The 19,799-nt window shown below is 39.3% G+C and overlaps 1 protein-coding gene across 4 annotated transcripts in view; it reads right to left on the bottom strand.

The window, feature by feature from the left end:
* The window catches only part of LOC129764411 (protein grainyhead), a 566,241-nt gene that overhangs the window by 65,636 nt on the left and 480,806 nt on the right, over nucleotides 1-19,799 (bottom strand). For 3 of the 4 annotated variants that reach the window (XM_055763463.1, XM_055763466.1, XM_055763464.1), the window contains exons 5-8: nucleotides 14,924-15,043; nucleotides 14,151-14,260; nucleotides 13,573-14,067; nucleotides 5,094-5,256 (exon numbers count right to left, since the gene is read on the bottom strand). In XM_055763463.1, coding sequence (XP_055619438.1) covers nucleotides 5,094-5,256; nucleotides 13,573-14,067; nucleotides 14,151-14,260; nucleotides 14,924-15,043 — 888 coding nt within the window. The remainder of the gene's footprint in view (nucleotides 1-5,093; nucleotides 5,257-13,572; nucleotides 14,068-14,150; nucleotides 14,261-14,923; nucleotides 15,044-19,799) is intronic. The other variant, XM_055763465.1, reaches the window with a different exon arrangement.

The raw sequence follows: 19,799 nt of genomic DNA, 5'->3' as shown, positions 1-19,799 counted from the left end.
GAAATGAATATTATAATTTTTGGAAAGCGCTGTTTTAAAATGTACGAATTCTTCACGTGCCAAATTGCGTTATTGCGGAATGTTTTCGCTTGAATCACGGAAACATGCGAATCTGTCAAACTATCGTCCTCCAGTGACAGCTTATTATTTGTTATTGTATTGTATCATTTTCCACTAGGAAAATCAAAGAAAAAATGGATTGGTGACAAGATTTAATACGCGTTTTTTTTTTTGAAAATCGAAAAAGGTGAAGGAAACATGCCACTAGAGTACCCATAGTTTGGAATGTTAGGTCGCTTTTTTAGGAAGGACGAGAAAAATAATGAATCTCGTCCCAACTTTGCGGAGTACAGATCCTAAAATGTTTTTTTTTATTTTTCTCCGAATGTTCCATGCCCAGTTCGATACATCTTTGGCTTTGATGCAAGATGAATATTTCGTTCCGAATAGAAATATGCAGAACCGAACAAATCAAAACAAATACATAATTAACAACGAAAACAAGTTGTACGAAGTTGGTGACACAAAATCATGGTATATTTCAAACTTTATACAATTCAATCAGAAAATTTAGTAAACACAAATTCGAAAAATTAATTATTATCCAGCTTAATTATTGCTTACATCGTTCCATCAATGCGGAGCTGAGTGAAAATTTTGATATCTCGTTGCACTCATCTAGATTGTCTTATTCTAACTGTCCGAGATGGGTATATAAGGTGGTATGATTTTGAACACGAAACAAAATCTGTGACGTTTGTTACGTTATGTTACTTTCTTTTCATAAATTAATGCTTACATTCGAAATCATGACGGTCCAACTGACATATTGGCAGGAACTGTAATTTCAGTATTATTAATTAATTCAATTCTTACTCCCGACATTCTTCCTAAATGGAATTAAAGTGACGAGAAAAAAAAACTTAATTGCAATTCAATTCTACTTCTCGTCAAATGTTAAGTTTTTATCATTCTTAACGCTAGGATCTTTCACTGAAACAACCGAAAATACAAATTACACAAACTGCAACATTTATTTCACTCGAGTTCATTCAAAAGGTAAAAATCAGAATCAATGCATAAAACTTAAGTGAACATACTTTGGCTGTTGCGCTTCGTTTTTCTCATTTTCCAAGATTTTTCCGTATTCAAAATTTTGTTAGGCCTAAGTATTGAAACCGACAAAGAATTCCAATATTCCGAAGAATGGTAATATTTGGTTATGTTTACCAAAAAAAAAGGTATATTTACTAATGATTTCTCTCAGTGCAGATATTGTTGCCGGTTTCCCCGTGCTCAAAACATATTGATGCTAAATGACAACATTTGTGTCGTGTTCGAGAACTTTTCAGTCGTGATATTTCCAACAACATATCTTTTTTTTTGCGATGTAAAGAAACAGTAACTCAAATGCTGGGATCTTCTATAGAACTACGACGCACAATCAACCCATCAGTCATTTGTAACGTTTGCATTATAGGGTCTATTGCACTTTCTTGTTGTTGGTGCAATATTGTTTGTTTTTGAAGAAATCGTATTAACGGATAATCCGCAAGGTGGGTAATCGAGTTTTTATACCGTTTTGGCGTAGTGACGTCTTACATTAAGGGTGCCAAATCAGAAAAAAAGGTCACGTTTTTATGAAATAAAGTTGACGTTAATAACTATTTTTGCTGCGAACGGATTTTAACGATTTGCAGACCAATCGAGTCGGAAATTTTCTAAGATTTGTTTGATGTTCTATACATTACAATCCCATAGTACAGACTGGTTTAAATTGGTGATAAATGGAAGCATTCCTATTTTCCCATACATTTGTTCTGTCCATTTGTGTGCTTTCCCGAACAGAGCTGTCAATAATGGGCAACTTATGCAGTCGCTACAATAGAAACAACGAAGGGGGAAAGTGAAATGAGAATACTAAGAACATGTTCATTTCCTGTACATGTGAATAGCACACCTTCGATACTTTTAGTTGCCATTCATATTTGTTCTCGTACTCTGTATCTAATGCAACAAGCTCCTAGCTTTGTTGAAGGTTTTGATCGAGAGTCGAGAAAAGCTGCAGCTGTGTGCATCTGTTAGACGCGTGTTTGATGCTTGTTGAATGGCGATGCACGGAAGATGCCTCTCGTTAAATACTCAGTGCAATGCGTGCATTAATATAAAGAAACAAATTGCGACATATGTATTACACTTTTATTTTACAATTAGTATAATTAGTGTATTGTTCTCGCAAAGGCAAGAAAGAATCGTTGCTTGCCGAAATGAGTCTACAAAACCACAAACTTATTTATGAAGTTTCGACGTATTCGCAGATAATATCCGAAAGGATAAACCAACAAATTAAAAAAAAGATTGCGTTACGTTCTAAGCGGTCGTGTCTCGGATACAACCGCTCGATTTTTTCTCAGGCAGTGTTAGTAGCAATTTATAGTCAAAAAATGCGATATCAAAAGTGTTACAGCAGAGACGAGAAGTGGAACTAGAGAGAGAAAAGTGGCAACGATCTGTGGTAAGAAAATGTAAACAGTGGAAAAATCGACAGATGATTTACGTTTACGCTAAATTGAACAGAATGTTGAGATATCTCTAAAACGGTGGGAGACATCATATATACGGTGGGAGATTCGTATCTAATGTTATTAATGTTAGCATCATCATGGTTAATACGGCGAATGGGATAGAAATTACGAACTGAACATTGAACTGAAAGAGCTATGGACAAATATTATAACGAATTTTTATCGGTGTAAACATTATAACGCATGGAAGCACAACATAAAAATATGATTTCTAAATAAATCTATTTTTTTCAGTTCCGAACCCATTCGTAAAAAGTCATTTTTATTTTTGAAAATACCCTGTGTTGGTCGTGATTTTGTATCAAGAATTTACAAGGTAATGAAACATTAGCATCAATTAGTTTCTAGTAATTAGCTTTTTAGTTGCCGACGAAAATAATACCAAACTATATTTTTATATTGACAATATTGACAATTAAAACATTATAATTGGTATGTAGTAATATTTCAGGTTTGTTGAAAAAGATTCTTTATATCACAAAAATGGGAAAAAATATGTGTTGTTCAAAACCGTAAAAGTTTCAATGGTTTTATTCCAAGAGACGTTTCATTTTATAGTATAGCAAGACGATAAACTTTAATTTCGATCGAATGTAAACACGATAAATAGCATTGATTTATTTATATCTCTAGTCAATTTTGTTCTCAGTGGCTTGAATTATGGGGAATGAGGAGTTCAGAAAATATTGAGAACTTATTCGTATGTCCTGATCATTTTACATCAAAGGATTTTCGCCTTGCGAATAAATCCAAACAATTGTATGTATTTTATTTTATGATTTCTGCCTAAGGTCTTGATAATAAATTACATAGTGGATTTTTCCTCAATTATTAACAATATCTTCAAGGGAGATAGGGGTACATATTTGAAGAGGTGAAGCAGTGAACAATTTGTGTGCGATGTTCAAACACAGGCATTCGAAAAATTGCTACAATGATGATCAAACCCGACGATTTCTTTTATTTTATCTACATTCACGATAGTTTTATATCCCTGATGCTGTGCGTGAAGAACCAATTACAAAACCGGTCCTTACAGTACATATTTGATACGAGAGAGATTATTTTTCATTCATAAATTTTAAAAATGTGGACGCGTCGCTTTCTTCGGCTAAAAATAATCTCCTAATGCGATTTTTCTTTATGTTTACCTTAATTCGAAAAAATTGAGATTATCTGTCAAAAAATGTGAAATATGCGGTTTTGGTCAAACAGTGTACTTTTACCCTTAGAGATATGCTTATCAGTCATGCAATGTCGCCAGTCATCAAGATACAACTCGGCTCTCGAAATCGAATTGCCACATCTTGTTAGTGTCAAACTATGACGCGTCAGAACAATATGTGGCGCTATCTGTTGGAAAACTCTGGTTATAATAATCATAACCTTATCGCGCTTAAAACGATTCATAAAACAGATCAAATGAAGTGTTTCCAGGAAAAAGCCTATGAATTGGTACGAATAAGTAACGGACATCGGGCTATTACTGTGGAGCCGATCTGGCGTAGTGGTAACATCCATGCCTCTCACGCTAAAGGTCACGAGTTCAATTCTCACTCCCGACATTCTTCCAAAAATGGAAGTAAAAGTGACGAACCAGCCAAATGAGTTGAAAGTCACTATAATACAGATATAAAAAAAAATCGGGCTATTACTAAGGATGAATGAGATCGCAAGCTATCGCAGGTTGTCGTGTTCTCGATCAAAGCCAGTTTACTCTCACACTGAAAAAAAAGAGGAGCAGGTTTTCGGACGCGCAAAATAGACCGAAAGGTAAATCAGAAATGGTCGAAACATGTTTCCTTTGCCTCACGTGCGGGACCCGAACAAACGCCAGAGGAAGAAGATAATCAGCCCACAAATTAGTGATAATACGCGTTTGTGAAAATAACCGGGACAGTATCATCCGTCATAAGGTCAAGGCAACCTGCCGCTGATGCCACGCTAATTTTTTTTTCTCAAATTAAGTGGCGCATCAGAGACTTGGCGCTTACCGCCGCCGCTGTCGAAAACGTGAATAACTGGATCTCCTCCGGTACCGGTAGACATCTCGGCGCGGCGAAGCCTTCGAGCCTGGCGAAGTGACGAACAGTCGGAGACGGGATCTAACACCTTTCCGCTAACAAAAGTCAGTCGACAGGAGTCGATGATAATTCCCAGATGGGATGAGCAAGCAGATTTTTTTTGGGCGAGGGTTACCCTGCTCCGGTGGAATTTCGTCACATCCTCTGAACGGGATAATGAAATCAGCGACGAAGTGCGAGTAAGAAGATACTTTTTCTCCCCCTGATGCAACAAGGGGAAGCATAAATCTAGCTTTTTTATGTTTTGTCGTTTCCGAAAGGATTGAATATAATAGTTTGAATATTCTTCTTCAATTGAATGTGACGGTTCTGTGATTACCCGAGCAAAGGAGTGGAAGCGGACACCAAGCAGCGCGCAGCGAACTGAGCGAATCAATGAATTTGAGCGATTACGAGTTCGAGTGGAACAATGTTGAGAACTTACCTTCACAGTCTGACTCTTGAGTGGCTTATCGGGATCGTGCGAGTACTCAAGCGTGATCCCGTAGAACTGTCCCTTGTTGATGTACGTTATTCGGTCATCTTCCCTCCGCTGGGACGAGCTGATGGGGCTTTCCAGAAAGTATTTGAAGCCGACGTTCGAGAATCTGCAAATAGGTGCAAAACGTACAAAATGAGAAAGTTACGGCCAATATTATGGGCAGGTATGAATTGATGATGGCAAGGAGCTATGGCGGCGAATGGCATTTTACGTTGCCCCCTCGGGCTAATATGTCGTGCTCATTAGCAAACCAGCATGATGTGTGACGGAATGGATTTATGAACAACATAATTGAAAGTTTCGAAATTGTTTGGCAAAAGCAGTCGCGTCTGATGACTGCAACTAAATTGCACTTAGCCTCTTCCAACTGTTATGCTATTTTCTCTCTGTGTCTCTCTGTGGCATTTCTAAATTGGAGATGGTTCGCGCATTTGCAACCATTGCCAGAGGGGACAGATGGGCTTTTGCGTGGTTGAAAGCACAATTAGAAATTTCTATGAATTAACAGGGGAATTGTAGAAATAATATCGAAAATTCCTAACCTGGCCTGTGCGTGTGCGTCTCGCGCAATTCCAGCTGACAATGGCAAGAAATCGCGCGTTCGAGAGTCGATCCACCTAGCAGAGCGATCGCACCGCAAGCCCCGAGCTAGGGTCAGTTTCAGGTAAACGTAGCATCTGCCTAACGGATGACAGATGATCGCGAAAGAATTCGCTCTGTTTTTAGCGTTCGCTGGCGGGAGGGCGAAACAAAAAACGCGTCCGATGAAAGTATCGAGCGCATTCCTTATCGGGCGAGCCACGATAAGGCTTGGCAGCCCCAGAGAAGGTCTGATCGTTCATCATCAGCATCATCGCAAATGATCGTCATGAAGATGTTCGTCGTCTCATAAGCAGCACACGTAGTTTTTCCCCCCATTTTGCGAATACGCGCGCGCTACTCCTTCGGTGGATGCTCTTTAATTTCTTCTGAGCGTTTTTGTGCGCTGCTCCCCCTTTTGACGGCCAGAGCAGTCGCACGTTTGTTTATTTTGGTCCGATTGATAACCGTGTACGAGTACGAGGGAGGGCTTGGCGATCGCAAGACGAGGCTGCGGCTGGCTGGCCGAAGGGATAATTGCGAACAACTAATTGATCTTTAATTCCTCTTCAATATCGGTCCCTATCTATGCCCCCACCGATTGTGTCTGAAAGCGGCGCGCTCATTGTGAGACGAGCAAGGTTTTCCGAGAAACGAGCGCGGACAACCGTGGATTGCAAACATGCATGCTGCACGGTCGGAACGGACGCGGTTCGAATATCTTCTTCCGTGCGCGTTCCATGTCAGCTTGGGAGGGATTAACTTCAACGGCTTTTGGGATCGACTCCGCCAAATGGCACAATGTAACGGGCACGGGAAGATGGATCGTCTCAATTTTTGGAGCCGAACTTGAGCAACCAATTTTGACATTTGGACTCGGTCGAAAAACGACCAAATGGTGCCGATGAGTGAGTACATTGTTTACTAGCGCCGCGTCATTGTTGATTGCTAATTCGCTCGATTGTGCTGTCAGTTGGACTGAGGAATGTTGTGACAATGACAATGCGTTTATTTTCACACGAGATGAAACAACAACAACAACACTAACGACGCTGACGGCGAAAAACTCGCACGTACGTCAAAGTTGACTGACGGACGTCATCTTCGGACCGAATTGTCAAAGTTGAGCAGCGAGAAAAGCGAGAATCAAAATATGCCCGCGCACATACAACGATCAGTATTCACGCAGTTTTGTATGATAATGAATTTCTCCGCGGAATTGAATGCAGAGAAAGGTCCATAAATGAATGTATAATGCTGGTGCCCCCTCGAGTCGACCGCTGGGATCGGATCGAACGTAAAGCCGGCCATCCGTCGCGAGGGGCCACGGAAAAATTAGTGCAAAAATTCAAATATTTGCTCCGTTGGTTTTGACAGCCTGCGGCGGGGGGACTAACAAATTCACTTGTTGCGAACGACATAAAATAATTGATCTATGATACCAATTATCCGCCGGTGGACCAACAAAAAAAAGAGAGCAACGGAAAAACGCCACTCGCCACAGAGATGAATAATGGAGAGGCGCATGTACATATCGTTATAATAAAGATTATGATAATCTTTATGTTTATTTTATGTGCGTTTTTCTGTTCCCTTCTCACGGGCGGATATTTTTCGTGCGGGTTGGGACTTTCGTGAAAAATGTTTATTTGTGGGCTCCTTCCATTGCTCTGCGTTCGAATTTCTGTGGGGCGCTTGCAAATTGGACGGGCCTCGCAAAAAAAAAGAGAGGGGACACTGCAAAGAATGAGAATAAGGTTGGTGATACGATTTATTCGAGCCGCGTTCGCGGCCGTTGTGTAGATTCTCGGGGAACACCAACGATGCTCACTCTAATACTGGGACTGAAACTGATTTGTTTTCCCCATAACTTTGCTACGGTCCGTCGCAATCCGAGATAAGCTTTCATCCGCCTGGGAAATGTGCGGTTGTGTATGATATAAATATTATTGCAATTTTTGTTCGATCCTTTAGGGCGCGCGGGGTTCTCCGATGGCGAAGGCGAATATGGAAAAGGAAATCATTAAATTGATTCGAATGTAAATGTAAGGCTCCCCTTCCCGTCTCCGTTTCAGCCGTTTCAGACTCAGACTCCAGTCAGAGTTGAAATAGATCATTTCCGATGACGATGGCGGTGCGTATGTGCGTACGGGGGCATGAATTGCCCGGACGACAGCCGTTATCGGAACAAACGGATATGGGCCGGGGTAAAACAAGTGCACGGTAACGGTCTTCGGTCGCTCGGCACAAAGAGCGGGGCATTGCCATTAAAATGAAATCAAATCAACCAAGTGCCGCGCGATAGTAATGCAATTAAATTGCAATTAAAGTTTTCTTTTCGCAATGGCACGACGGGACGACGTTGGGTGTGTAACACTGACTCATGGCGGCGGCTGCAAACTCATTAAAGCCAGCGCCACCACACACACACACACGCGGACGGATTTGATCCTGGTGTGGCTATCTTAAGCTGCCGTTGTAGATGTTCTCCGGGTCCGGGGAAAGCAAGCGAACGAAACTCAATCGAGTGGATCAATTTGGCGGAAGATCCTCGAGGTGGGCATATGTTCCGCTGAGGATAGGTAGGCGATTAAATTGCAATTAGCATGTCAACTCAGGGTTTGCTCTCAATTTTGCGCCCTCCGGGCTGGCAACAGCTGTCTGGAGATTGATTACGTTAGCGTTTCAGGCGGGAAAAGTTCCATTTTGCCAGGCCCTGTCGTTGGAGAGACTGGATAGGGCTCCTGCATTGATCGACAGTTTGGCGAAATTGCTTCTATCAAACCCCGATGTCGGTGTGTTTCATCGCGCATAGACAATTACTCTGATATGCTCTAAAGGTCTTGCCATTAGTATTGCTAGGCAGTAAAGTGATACCTTATGCATTTACATATTCGATGTAAAAAAATGTTTTTTTTATGCTAAAATACTGTGAATCAAATTATAAACGTGCAAAATATGTGCAATTTTTATATTTTCTGATGGGCGTCCAACTCCAGATCATAATTATAAAATTTCAGCTGTCGTTTCCTTCCAACTTGGGAAGCAGAAGCTTTCATTGACGATTGAAACTGCTCGAATGGGCTATATTCATTATCATAGTCGAAGTGTTCTATTCCGCGTGCGGGAGGACGCTTGCCGCAATTCAATTGAAAGTTTCATTCATTTAATTTCACCAAAATGGATTGTCTCGATCCGTCATCTAAAAAAGCGACAAGAAAAGAGAAATAGGAGAGAATCACAGTCACGTTTACCACTACACCACCGGCGCCAGCAAATGATAATTCGTGCTGGCCTACCGCACAATCTTTCCTCTTATCATTTTCATTTGTTTCAGTAAGAACGAAACTTCAATTTGAACATAACTGCTCGAATAGATGAATGTTTCAATTAGCACTGAAAATGACCATCAAAAACTTATCTCCAGTGTGAAAAATAAAACAAATTAACGCTAACCGAAAGGGGCGTGTACGAAGAATAAGGGATATTTTTTTATAGACTGTGAAAAGAGACCAGCATAATCTGGAGCCAGGGAGAATATGGTGCAACATGAAATGCAGTAGGTAAATTATTTAGTAACGTTTTGTCAGTGAGAGTATCTTCGTAAGACCGCGGCTTCATCAGCGCAAAATTAGAGGGTAATACCGTTTTATAAACAAATTCATGCGATTCCTAAATTAAAACCTAGTAATAGTTATCACTTTTGAATTAATTTCTTCAACGCGTTCAATTTTGTACGACAAAAGAGACGAACATCGGGTTCAAATTAACAAAGTTGTTGCAAACACAAAACAGAACATCGCGACTCTGCACAAAAAAAAATCTAGCGAACCTCTAGTAAACGTCGAACCACTTTGGCTGCGTTTTGTCAGGAATGCCAAAGGTTTTTTTCAAATGCCCTTCAATATTGGTCAAAAATAGAAAATTCACAAATTAACTTCTCAACAACGTGTGATAAATGATTTACTCTTAATAATATTCTTTTGTAACACGTTAATTAAATGATCTTTGGTGCGTTGAATTTTATTGCAAAAATGCGGAAAACCCACGGTGTACACAAATATTAGGTTAGGGAAAAAGTTATCCATTATTTTTAGGGTGAAATTCAAAACTATTTTCAATGTGCTTCGGATTGTCCGATTTTGGTCGAATATGCATCGTTTTGTTGGAAAATTTGCCTTCTAATGGTAGCTTCATAATATTTCATCATAGAGGTTATGGTCGTTATTGGCGAAAAACTATAGCAATAGATTTTTACAATCTTGTCTTAATCACAATTTCTTATCACTTTGGAAATTTTGCAATGTAAGAGAAAGGTGGTAATCGCTTGGTGGCAGGTCCGGACTATATGGTGGATGCATTAAAACATTCCAATCAAGCTCTCGAAATTGTGTGGCCTTGCGTTGTCCTGATGGAACAAAACACCCACCAATTTTGGACGTTTCTGCTCGATCGCTAGCTTCTAAAGGCTGATTTAGACGATGCCAGTTAGCGCGCTAGTTGAAGTATCCAGTGAATAGAGAACAGACACTCTGTTCAAGTTACTTGTACCAGTATCGAACAAGTAATTGGACTCTAACTTGAACAGAGTTTCTGTTCTCTATTCACTGGATACTTCAACTAGCGCGCTAACTGGCATCGTCTAAATCAGCCTTAACGGTCAATTTGTTGCCAGTAGAGATTTTAATTTAGTGTATTGCACTAAGAACATTAAAAAAAATTAATAAAAAAATTTAACTTTTTAACATAAATTAAATTGCACATTCCCAATTTCAGCGGCCTAGCTTGCATTTTCGCATTTATAAAAGTGCAAAATGTACCGAATTTTCTCTTTGTTGACCTTCATTGTTAACACCCTGTAACTCACAACTGAATGGAACAAACAAAAAACAGCAAAAGATTTTTTTAGTGTGAAATGTCACCTTCACAACGAGCCTAAACTTGAAATTGTATGATCGATATTACGCGAGATATTGATCACTAAAGCCAGCCAACGAGAAATTAATGGATAACTTTTTCCCCAACCTAATATTCCCGAAAATGATACGTGCGTGATGTCAGTTCTATCGATTTTGCCAACAAACATTGCAATCTATCAGTGCATAAGAGCAAGCAAATGCAGTGTAGGAGAGTAGTAAATATTTTAATTGAATATCTATGCTTCACTCTTCGAAAAAGATCGTTTTATTCTGGAAAACGAAGTGATATTTAGCTGCTTTGTTCGAATAAATTTGGCCCGATGATGCTGACGTCACATGTTTACAGTCAAAACGGCTGGTTACTAACGGGAATAGACTGCCTTGTTTTGTATGCCGTGCGGAAAAACGATATTGTTATACATATCGCATATAGTATGCATATGGAGAAAATAAAAAGTAAGGAAGAAACACTGAGAAAAAGCTAACCAAATGGCTCTGAGAAAATATGGATTGATTACCGTTGATCTCTAGATTTTTTGTCAATGTTTAGCATTTTTATAACAAAATGCAATCTACTTCGAAATGTCTCCACAAAATTAAAAGTCTTCACAATATAAGTCTTGCGAAGTTGATCAAGCTTTATTTTTCAATTTTTTGAGCAAAATAAATTATTTCTTGCAACTTTTTTCTCCGTGCAGTCATCTTCTACTGTCTATCAACTTTTTTCCAATCAAAAGAACAAATGTTTTGTAACTCGGGCTTTGTATATTTTCGATTGTAACCGTATCAGAATTTAACCCAAAACAATCGGCGCGATCGAAATCAATGAGCGCACAACCCATGAACTCAAGTTCCATTCGATTTGGGGATTTGTCGCTATACTGCTTCATTACAGAAGTCAACAGACAAATCACATGATTATTCTCCTACAGCAGTATTCCATTACTTTGTGAAGTTATATTCCTGCCACACTCAGCTGAGAGACGAAGTTGTCGAACATTTTAGGCACTTTCTCCATTAATATTATTATTATAAATCCAGTTAGCTCAGCTCACTGTATGAGGTTTCGATTCGTACCGCAAAAAGCACCGCATTTTACTATTTGAAGTTTTCATTTGAATTTTCCCAAACAAATGCTTTTATTTATGTTTCCTAGGATCTCAGAAGTCTGTAAAATTCAATTGCAATCGCAAAAAAACTAACGAAAAACGAAATGTCTGCAAATTTACAGACACGCTTGCAAATCTGGCAACTCAGTTCCGAAGTCCGTGCGCAAAGTACGTAAAACAGAAGGTAAGGGATATTTCCTGTGTATACACACGGAGAGCGCATGTGTCACACACACACAACGAAGTTAGTAATGAAAAATCCTCAATTTTTTCGAAGTTCTGAGTTCTTTTCTTTCAATATTTCTCGATTTTAAAAGTTCTAAACATCACAAAAAATGACCAAATCGCAAGTCGAGCCGACGGTAAACACGATAGCGTACCGCTCACTGCAATTAACGTGTTTGTGATTTTTTTATCTGTTTCATACTGAACAGTTTTTGTTTACTTCAGCAAAATGTTGAAGTACCACGTCACGCGATGCCGGAACAGAATAATTTCGAATGAGACAAACTAATCAGAGATCCCATGTATTCGCTCTTTGGATACACGCTGCCGGATATCCTGACAAACACTCAATTTTGCCTGATTTCACTGAAATGTTGCTGAATTTTCCTGTTTCTTGTTATTTTTACTCAATCAAAACACAAATTATCCGTGTTTGATAATTTGGGATCATTGCCAAAGATTCCCCAGTTGGAAATGAGAACTGTCATAATGGCCTACATAAAAATCTCTCAAACAGTATGAGAACATGTAATATGTTGTCCAGGACAAACTTCCAGAATCAATCCATGTGATAGGCGTCTTGTTCGATCAGGGCAATGCCAAACTTCATATCTCCCCCGACAACACGACAAATTATTGTTGAGTCTGGCTGGAAGGTGTTATCCCACCAGGTAATCTAACCGGATATTGCAGCCTCAGATTATCACATATTTAGGTCCCTGCAATCTTCCCTTAAGGGAAACAGCTTCGACTCTATGGACAATCGACAACATAAAAATATCTAGAACATGTTCTGGGAATTTTATTTTCGTTCTCCCTGATTTTTGACAATTAAGGTTGTCAACCCTGCGTTCGGTAGTTGTACAGCAAGGTTCCAACGGAAGACCAACGATGCTTACTCATGAAAGACGAAACATTTGTGGAAATGGATGTTGAACACCTCGTAGGGCAACTGATCTATAAGGCAATGAATAAAGCCTTATCCGATTGGAATCTGTAAGCGATGTATAATTCGCAGCGGCATGCTCAGAAACCGCTGTAAGAATTTGTCGACAGCGGTTTGTTTATAAACACTTTTCGTGCAGCGAGCCAGAGTTATTCCAGATGGAAGACGAGTAAATCCTAATCTCTAGTATGTTCGGTGGTAGACTTCATCGATAAGATCCTAAATCCGAATTTCAACGATATTATCTTTGTTGGTTGACCTTATTCGTATGTCATTTCATTGTTTCGGAAATGTCCCAAGCCCATTGGAAATCGTTTTCGCTGATAACTTTTGCTAGAAGATTCCTGATCCAATGATGAATGCGCAGTTCTTGTTACAAAAGGGACTATGGGCCCTAAAACAAGTGCAAACTAGATCATACCTTCTGGTCCACGTTTTGTCAAATTTGGAGAGTTGTCACTACAGCAGAGAGGTTCTTAATCGAGACCCACCCAGTTGTTCCCAATTACATCCAATCGAGAAATATTGACCAGTTGTCAAACAAAAGCTTAAACTCAGTGGCAGTGACTTAAGATGCAGCAGAAATGGAGAGATGGTGTCGAAAAAGATCACTGAACAGCGTAGTGTATGATAATTGTACTTACATTTTTGGTATTTGCACTTTGTCGGCGTCGTTCTGGCGCCCGAAATCGTGCCACGGTCGGGACCGGGGTGGGGCGGTCGCACTGCCAATCGAGGTCGTCGGACTGTTTTGGCCTCCGTTGACCACCAGGTTGCGCTGCAGGCTAGCGACCGAGGCCGGTATTGTGCTGGAGTTTGGATCCAGCAAACCGGTCGGTGCCTGGCACAGTTCTGTATAATCGAAGGACGGTTGTACATTATTCTGATCTCTGGGAGTAATAGCATCGGCACCAATACCCGAATCAGGACTGGGAAGATCCACGGTTAGTCCAGCGGAGGTGATGGTTTTAGTGTAGATCGAACCCGTTTTGGACGTGTAACGACCCTCGTACGTGGTCGCTGGCTGGGGTCCGTCCGAATCCGCCGTACCGTAAATGGTACGTGCCGGGGCATAGCCCTGCGGATCGAAGTACTCGCGGTACGGGTACTGTTCGGCAATGAATGCCGCACCGCCAGGCCTGTGGGAGAAAGCAGCGGGCTGTTAGTCTTCCGAAAAGGGGAGGGGCGACAAAATCATGAATGTAAAACGCCAACTACTCACCCTAATCTCTGCTGATACATTCCATATTGGTCATACGAGCTGGGACTGGGCGAGTTTGTGTTCACATTGGAACCTGCCGTAGCGGCCGAACTTGTCTGATGTGATGGACCCTGTGAGACAAAAAAAATCGAAATCACCGATCAGTAATAAGTAGGTTAACACACACGAGGTGAAAAAACTGATAGTGACAGTTTGTAGTTCGAAAAAGTGAAATTATATCTCAATCTAATTAAAATTCAGATCACTGTTGGGGTCTTAGGTAATCACAGTACGCGGCATAGGAGGTACTGGCGCAAGGTGCTGCCGAAGGCTGGCTTTTGAGAAGGCTGTCGATCTGTCGGTACGTGAGCTTCTCACAGGCGTCTCTCGTCAATTTTTAGGCGGCCGTCGAGTTTTGTTTATGTAAATATGCAAATTTTTATCATGTTTCGGTGTTAATCCGATTCTACGCTCAAAAGCAGTTGGAGAAAATATCTGTACCAATCAGTCGTCACGTTGACAGCAGTGTTTCCAGTCATTACTAGCTAATCCCAACGGCTTGCCTAATTAGGGTATCAAAAGCAGTGTCTTTCGTCTCTCTCTCTCTTTCTCTGCTGAGGTTCGCTAACAAGTCTCCGATGGTCGGTGTCTGATTAGAAGTGATTTTGCGTCCTCTCTAATACCTGGTGTTATGCATTCATTGGGTCACTCGTATGTGTCTATCGTTTGAAGGACTTGAGCATGGCGAATGTAAATTGATTTATGGCGAGAGCTTTCCGTGTTCATTTCCTTACCTGCAGGTAAATCTGCGTGCTGCCAGGGGCAGCATACATGGTTTCGGCCGAAGGACTTCCAGGACTAGGTGGAGGTTCTTTAATTTGTATAGAGGGCGATGTCGGCTGAACCACTAGTACCTGTAAACAGAAACAAAAAAACGTGTTATCAGTATTATATCAGTGTCGTGACGACTGGTTTTTCTAAACATAGTAAACATGTAGCTAGAAAAAAACATAATATAAACCGAACCGATCAGTGAAAATGTAAAGTGCTACTAGTCGTTTTGTCAAAGTGTAGCCTAGTAACCCGCCCGAGCTGTGAGCAAACATCAATGCCCAAGCAGCACAAGTACACAAATTAAGCTTGACGTGGTCCGGGTGTTAAAAGCGAATTCCTTCGCTTCGCTCGGTCCGCCCCGCCAGATTTAGATCACAATCGGGATCGCATAAATCGTAAGCTTGGTTCTTGGCGGGTCTTGGTGGGTTGCGGGCTTATCTTGGCGCGGTTTGGTCGTGTATCAATTAGTCATGGGTTGGCACACGATCGTGTGTGTGTGTGTGTGTGTGTGTGTGTGTCTTCGTGGGAATGTGCCTCCGCGCGTCTGCTGTTGGTTAATCGGTTCGGACATTTCCCCCCTCGTGTAAAATCTGATACTTTATCGACGAGCATTCCGGCTAAATGTGCGTTTTACAGCGAGACTCGAAAAGATCCTTTCCGATCCGGGCGGACCAAAACGAGAGGCAAATTTATATCGCAAGCCATGCCACAAGAAACAAGATTGCATAAATTGATTAATTAAATGATCGTTTCTTCTTCACCTGATTCGATCGTGCAAATGAGAGAGAGGGAGAAACAGCCTTTCGAGATCTTGAATCTTGCCTGTGGTTTTTGGGTTATTTTTTTCTTGTATCTAAGCATTTTTTCTACTCGCAGCGATCTGGACGATGTAAAGTGAAATTTCAATTGACGTGGGTGTGATTACTCGGCTACTGTTCAACGCAAGACCTACGCATTGTCAACCACCATCAACCCTCTGGACAACTATTACCATGCTGATTTATATAGAGCATTATCGATGGTTTTTAGGGGGGCTCTCATGGTGCGCCCTGGCGCCAACCACTGAGCGAGCAAAGAGTGCTGCCAGCATGATTGATCGGTATTATCTATCAGTAGCATGAGGTAGTCATTTCTGGGTGTTCTTTGAGTTTTTTTTGCATCTGTTTCTCAGGGATGTGTAAGCTCTAGGCCCAAGAAATGATTGAAAACCACAAGCGAATGGCAGCAGCAACAGAATATACATATTAGATTGATGACATTTAGATTTCAGCTCGTTAGATCGCGGCTGGAGCAATAAAGGGTTATGATTTCAGCGAGTATTTTGTTTGGTTTCTGGTATGATATTTGAATATGAGCTCTACTGCCTCCATTCGAACGAAGCATTTATCCGTCAGCTGGAAAGGTCAATATTGAGGTAATAAATTGTTCACCTTGATCGGTAAGACGGCCCCCCCGAAAAGGCTAATTAATGTGGAATTAAATGGCGGGTGCAATCAATCCATGCTTTGCCGTTGCAACGTTTGGCTGCGATATATCACAGTGTGATTAGAGCGCAGAATATTTTTTGTGCTTATTCGATGATACCATCAGGATAGCTGTTTCATTAATACAATCGTCTGTTTGTTTTTGGCCAGATTGAAAATGGCATGCTAGAATTTTGAAGCCATACTCGCGGATTGAAGGCAGTATACACCACCATTTTTTTAGCTCAGTGGGAATACTTTTTAATCACCTAATATTTGATAATGATCAAAACTATTCTGATAACATCGATTACATCTCCGACTTCGATGAAACTTCGTTTACGAGGCAGAAATATTCTTCTCAAACTTGTAAACACAATACATTGAAAGTTTTGGTTTACAGTATTTCATTCGATGGGTGTTCTCTCACTGTTCAAGAGTGTTAATGATTAAGAAAGGATCCAGAAGATCAAGACCATATATCGATCGACCGAATGAGGATGATCAAGTTGAGACGTGACTTATTTACAATCATAACAAATGTCAGCATTAGAAAACATTTTAGAATTGTATACAATTTTTGATAGAAAACAAAGCAGAAACGTGAAAATACAAAACAACACCTTGAAGATTGAATACTTTGAATACGAAGTTGAACATATTTTCTATGAGTGTTGGTTTAACTACACTCCCAGAAGAAAATTGTATATTTGAGGATTTTTTTTTTAGTATATACTACCAATTAGTAGACATTTTTTGTGTACATGTTTCTCGACAAAAATGGTCAACAAATGTCAAAGAGGCAGTATAAGCCGTCGGTTCAGCGTTAGTTTAACATATACCGTAAACATGTTTGAAAATGAAAATGAAAAAAGTAATAATTCACCTTTATGTTTTGGTGCTATCCGCAAAAATACCAATACCGTGTACAAATCGTATTGGCGATCTAACGTACAAATCTACACCTAGGTGGCGCTGCGGTGAAAGTGATGATGGTTTTAAATTTTGCCATGTGAGCTTATGGAAGGTTTGTAGTTCTTTCCATAAATTACAATGTTATAATCATAAAAGATTATTTGATTGCGATGAGTTTGTAAGATATTTAATTCTGCGCAATTTTATATATAATATGTTATTTATTTACCTCTTTCAGTAGTGAAAACTATAAAAAGGTTGACAATGGTTGAATTAAAGAAGGAAATTCGAGAGCACAATCAAACACAAGTAGAAAAATGCACGATTCCTGCATGTGAGAACTACCTTGGAAAGCCCGGAAGTAAAATATACGTAATTTGTTTTTGAGTTTTAGGTTACATTAGCATCATTTTCTTAGTTCAAAAACAAAATCCAGATGTCTCACCGATCATTTACGTTTTGCGTTAGATCGCCAATTGCATGTGCATATTGTTTGCATTACCAAAGGTATTGTGTATTTTTTTACCAATGTGTAGATACGCAATTGTGCTCATGAATTTTACACATAGATGGTGCTAACGGCATTTTTGGTTGCATCTATCAACAGTAACCCAGGATGAAATCTGCGCATATCGGGACGCAAATATAATTCCGCGGGCTTTTCATTTTATTTCATCATGATTGTGATGCACATTTTAGAGTTTTAGACCATTTGAAAGTAAATTTGAGAATAAAATTTGGAAATATGTAGTTGCATCCATTTATGTTATTCATCAGAAGGAACATCCACAACAAAGTACCACAAATAAAATTATGTTAAACGGATCAATAATGGAAAAACATTTTAGCTACTACCCAGATAAGGAACAAACATGAAAACATATTCGATTTTCAAAACATTTCAATTTTCATCGATAGTGGAATATTTTGATATCAATATTCTACATTCAAAACTTCTATTTTTTCAAGCCCACAACATACTATATTTGTGTGTCTTAATCAAGTGAAAATGCTTATATTTACTAATTATTTATCTCAATATGTCAAATATGTTATGTAATATAGAAACATGTGTTTTTGCAAGTATTGAAGAAATTTTGAACGGAAATGGTATGTTATATTATCACATCTTTTAGAAAAAACATCAGAAAATGTACATAAAAATGGTCAAGTTGGGATCAGAACTATGTGCTTGATGTAATCAAATAACATCAACAAATAAATTGTTTATTCCAAATTTAACAATTTAGAACCGTTTTTGGGCTTGCTAATCTGATAGTAAAAAATATACTCCCCAAGCACGAACATGGTTAGTAGATGTCAACACTGAACATTCGTCATAGAAAATTGAAAAAGTCAAAACCAATGCGTTTTAGTAAGGAGGAACAGCTTGTTAAAACAGCTCACGCAATGGACATATCAAAACATTCGTTAGTACGACAGTTACTGTCTTGCACTTCGTATTTGATAGATAATATTCTTAAAGATTTTTGAGGTTATTTTTGGTGGATATTTGTAATATACTGTTTCCACTATCGATGGATATCTACAGTTACATCTACAGAAACGCAAAACAAAGATAGAGCTCCAATTAGAGTATACTGGATGTGTTTTGCCTAAAGCGAACCTTACACGGTCAATATTATTGACAATATAATGCCATTTGAGAGTATACTGACAGCTGACACAGCTGACGCTCGTTATTGATGAAGAAATCCGAATTTTCTGATTTCCGAGCATCAATATCATGATTTAAATATAAATAAACGCATATTGTTGACTTTTTACCCCACGGACTTTGAAACTAAGTTACCAGATTTGCAAGGGTGTCTGTAAATTTGTAGACATTTAATTTTTGTTAGATTTTGATACGATTGCAATGTACTCTTACAAATTTCTGAAATTCAATGAAAGATAAATGATAGCATTTGGCTTGGAAAACTAAAATGAAAGCTTTCAATAGCCAATGTACAGTACCTCTTGCAATACAAACTAAAGCCTCATGAAGTAGGCTGACAATGCGGTGTTGAAAGATTGAAAGAAATGGAACAACCTTTTTATAAGTTTTTAACTTTCTAAATTCGGTATTTTTTAATATATGTTGTATGATTCTTTATATTTCGCTCTGTGCATAAAATTGGGGAATGAATCATGCGTTAATTCAAGGTATATGGTGGATATAAGCTTTTAATTATACATAGTCTTATTTCTAGATTAAAAATATTCGCTTATATTTGCGCAAACTAAAAAAAACTGGCATCTCTGAAACTGAAAGGAGCAGCCTTTGTTTGTGAAGAGAGTATTATTATGTGTTTTTGAGAAGGAAACCCGAATTTAAGAGTGAAAACTATGAATCAAAATTGGCTTTTCCGAATCAAACAAGTATTCTATGTGAATAAAATCACTTTTGTTCTGCAAGTGGTGAGAAAATCCTATACGAAAATTTTGTCTGAAATTA

Source organism: Toxorhynchites rutilus, chromosome 2 (genome assembly GCF_029784135.1).
Source record: "Toxorhynchites rutilus septentrionalis strain SRP chromosome 2, ASM2978413v1, whole genome shotgun sequence".
NCBI lineage: Eukaryota > Metazoa > Arthropoda > Insecta > Diptera > Culicidae > Toxorhynchites > Toxorhynchites rutilus.
Note: the sequence above shows the minus strand (reverse complement) of the source record. Positions and strands in the feature narration are given on the sequence as shown.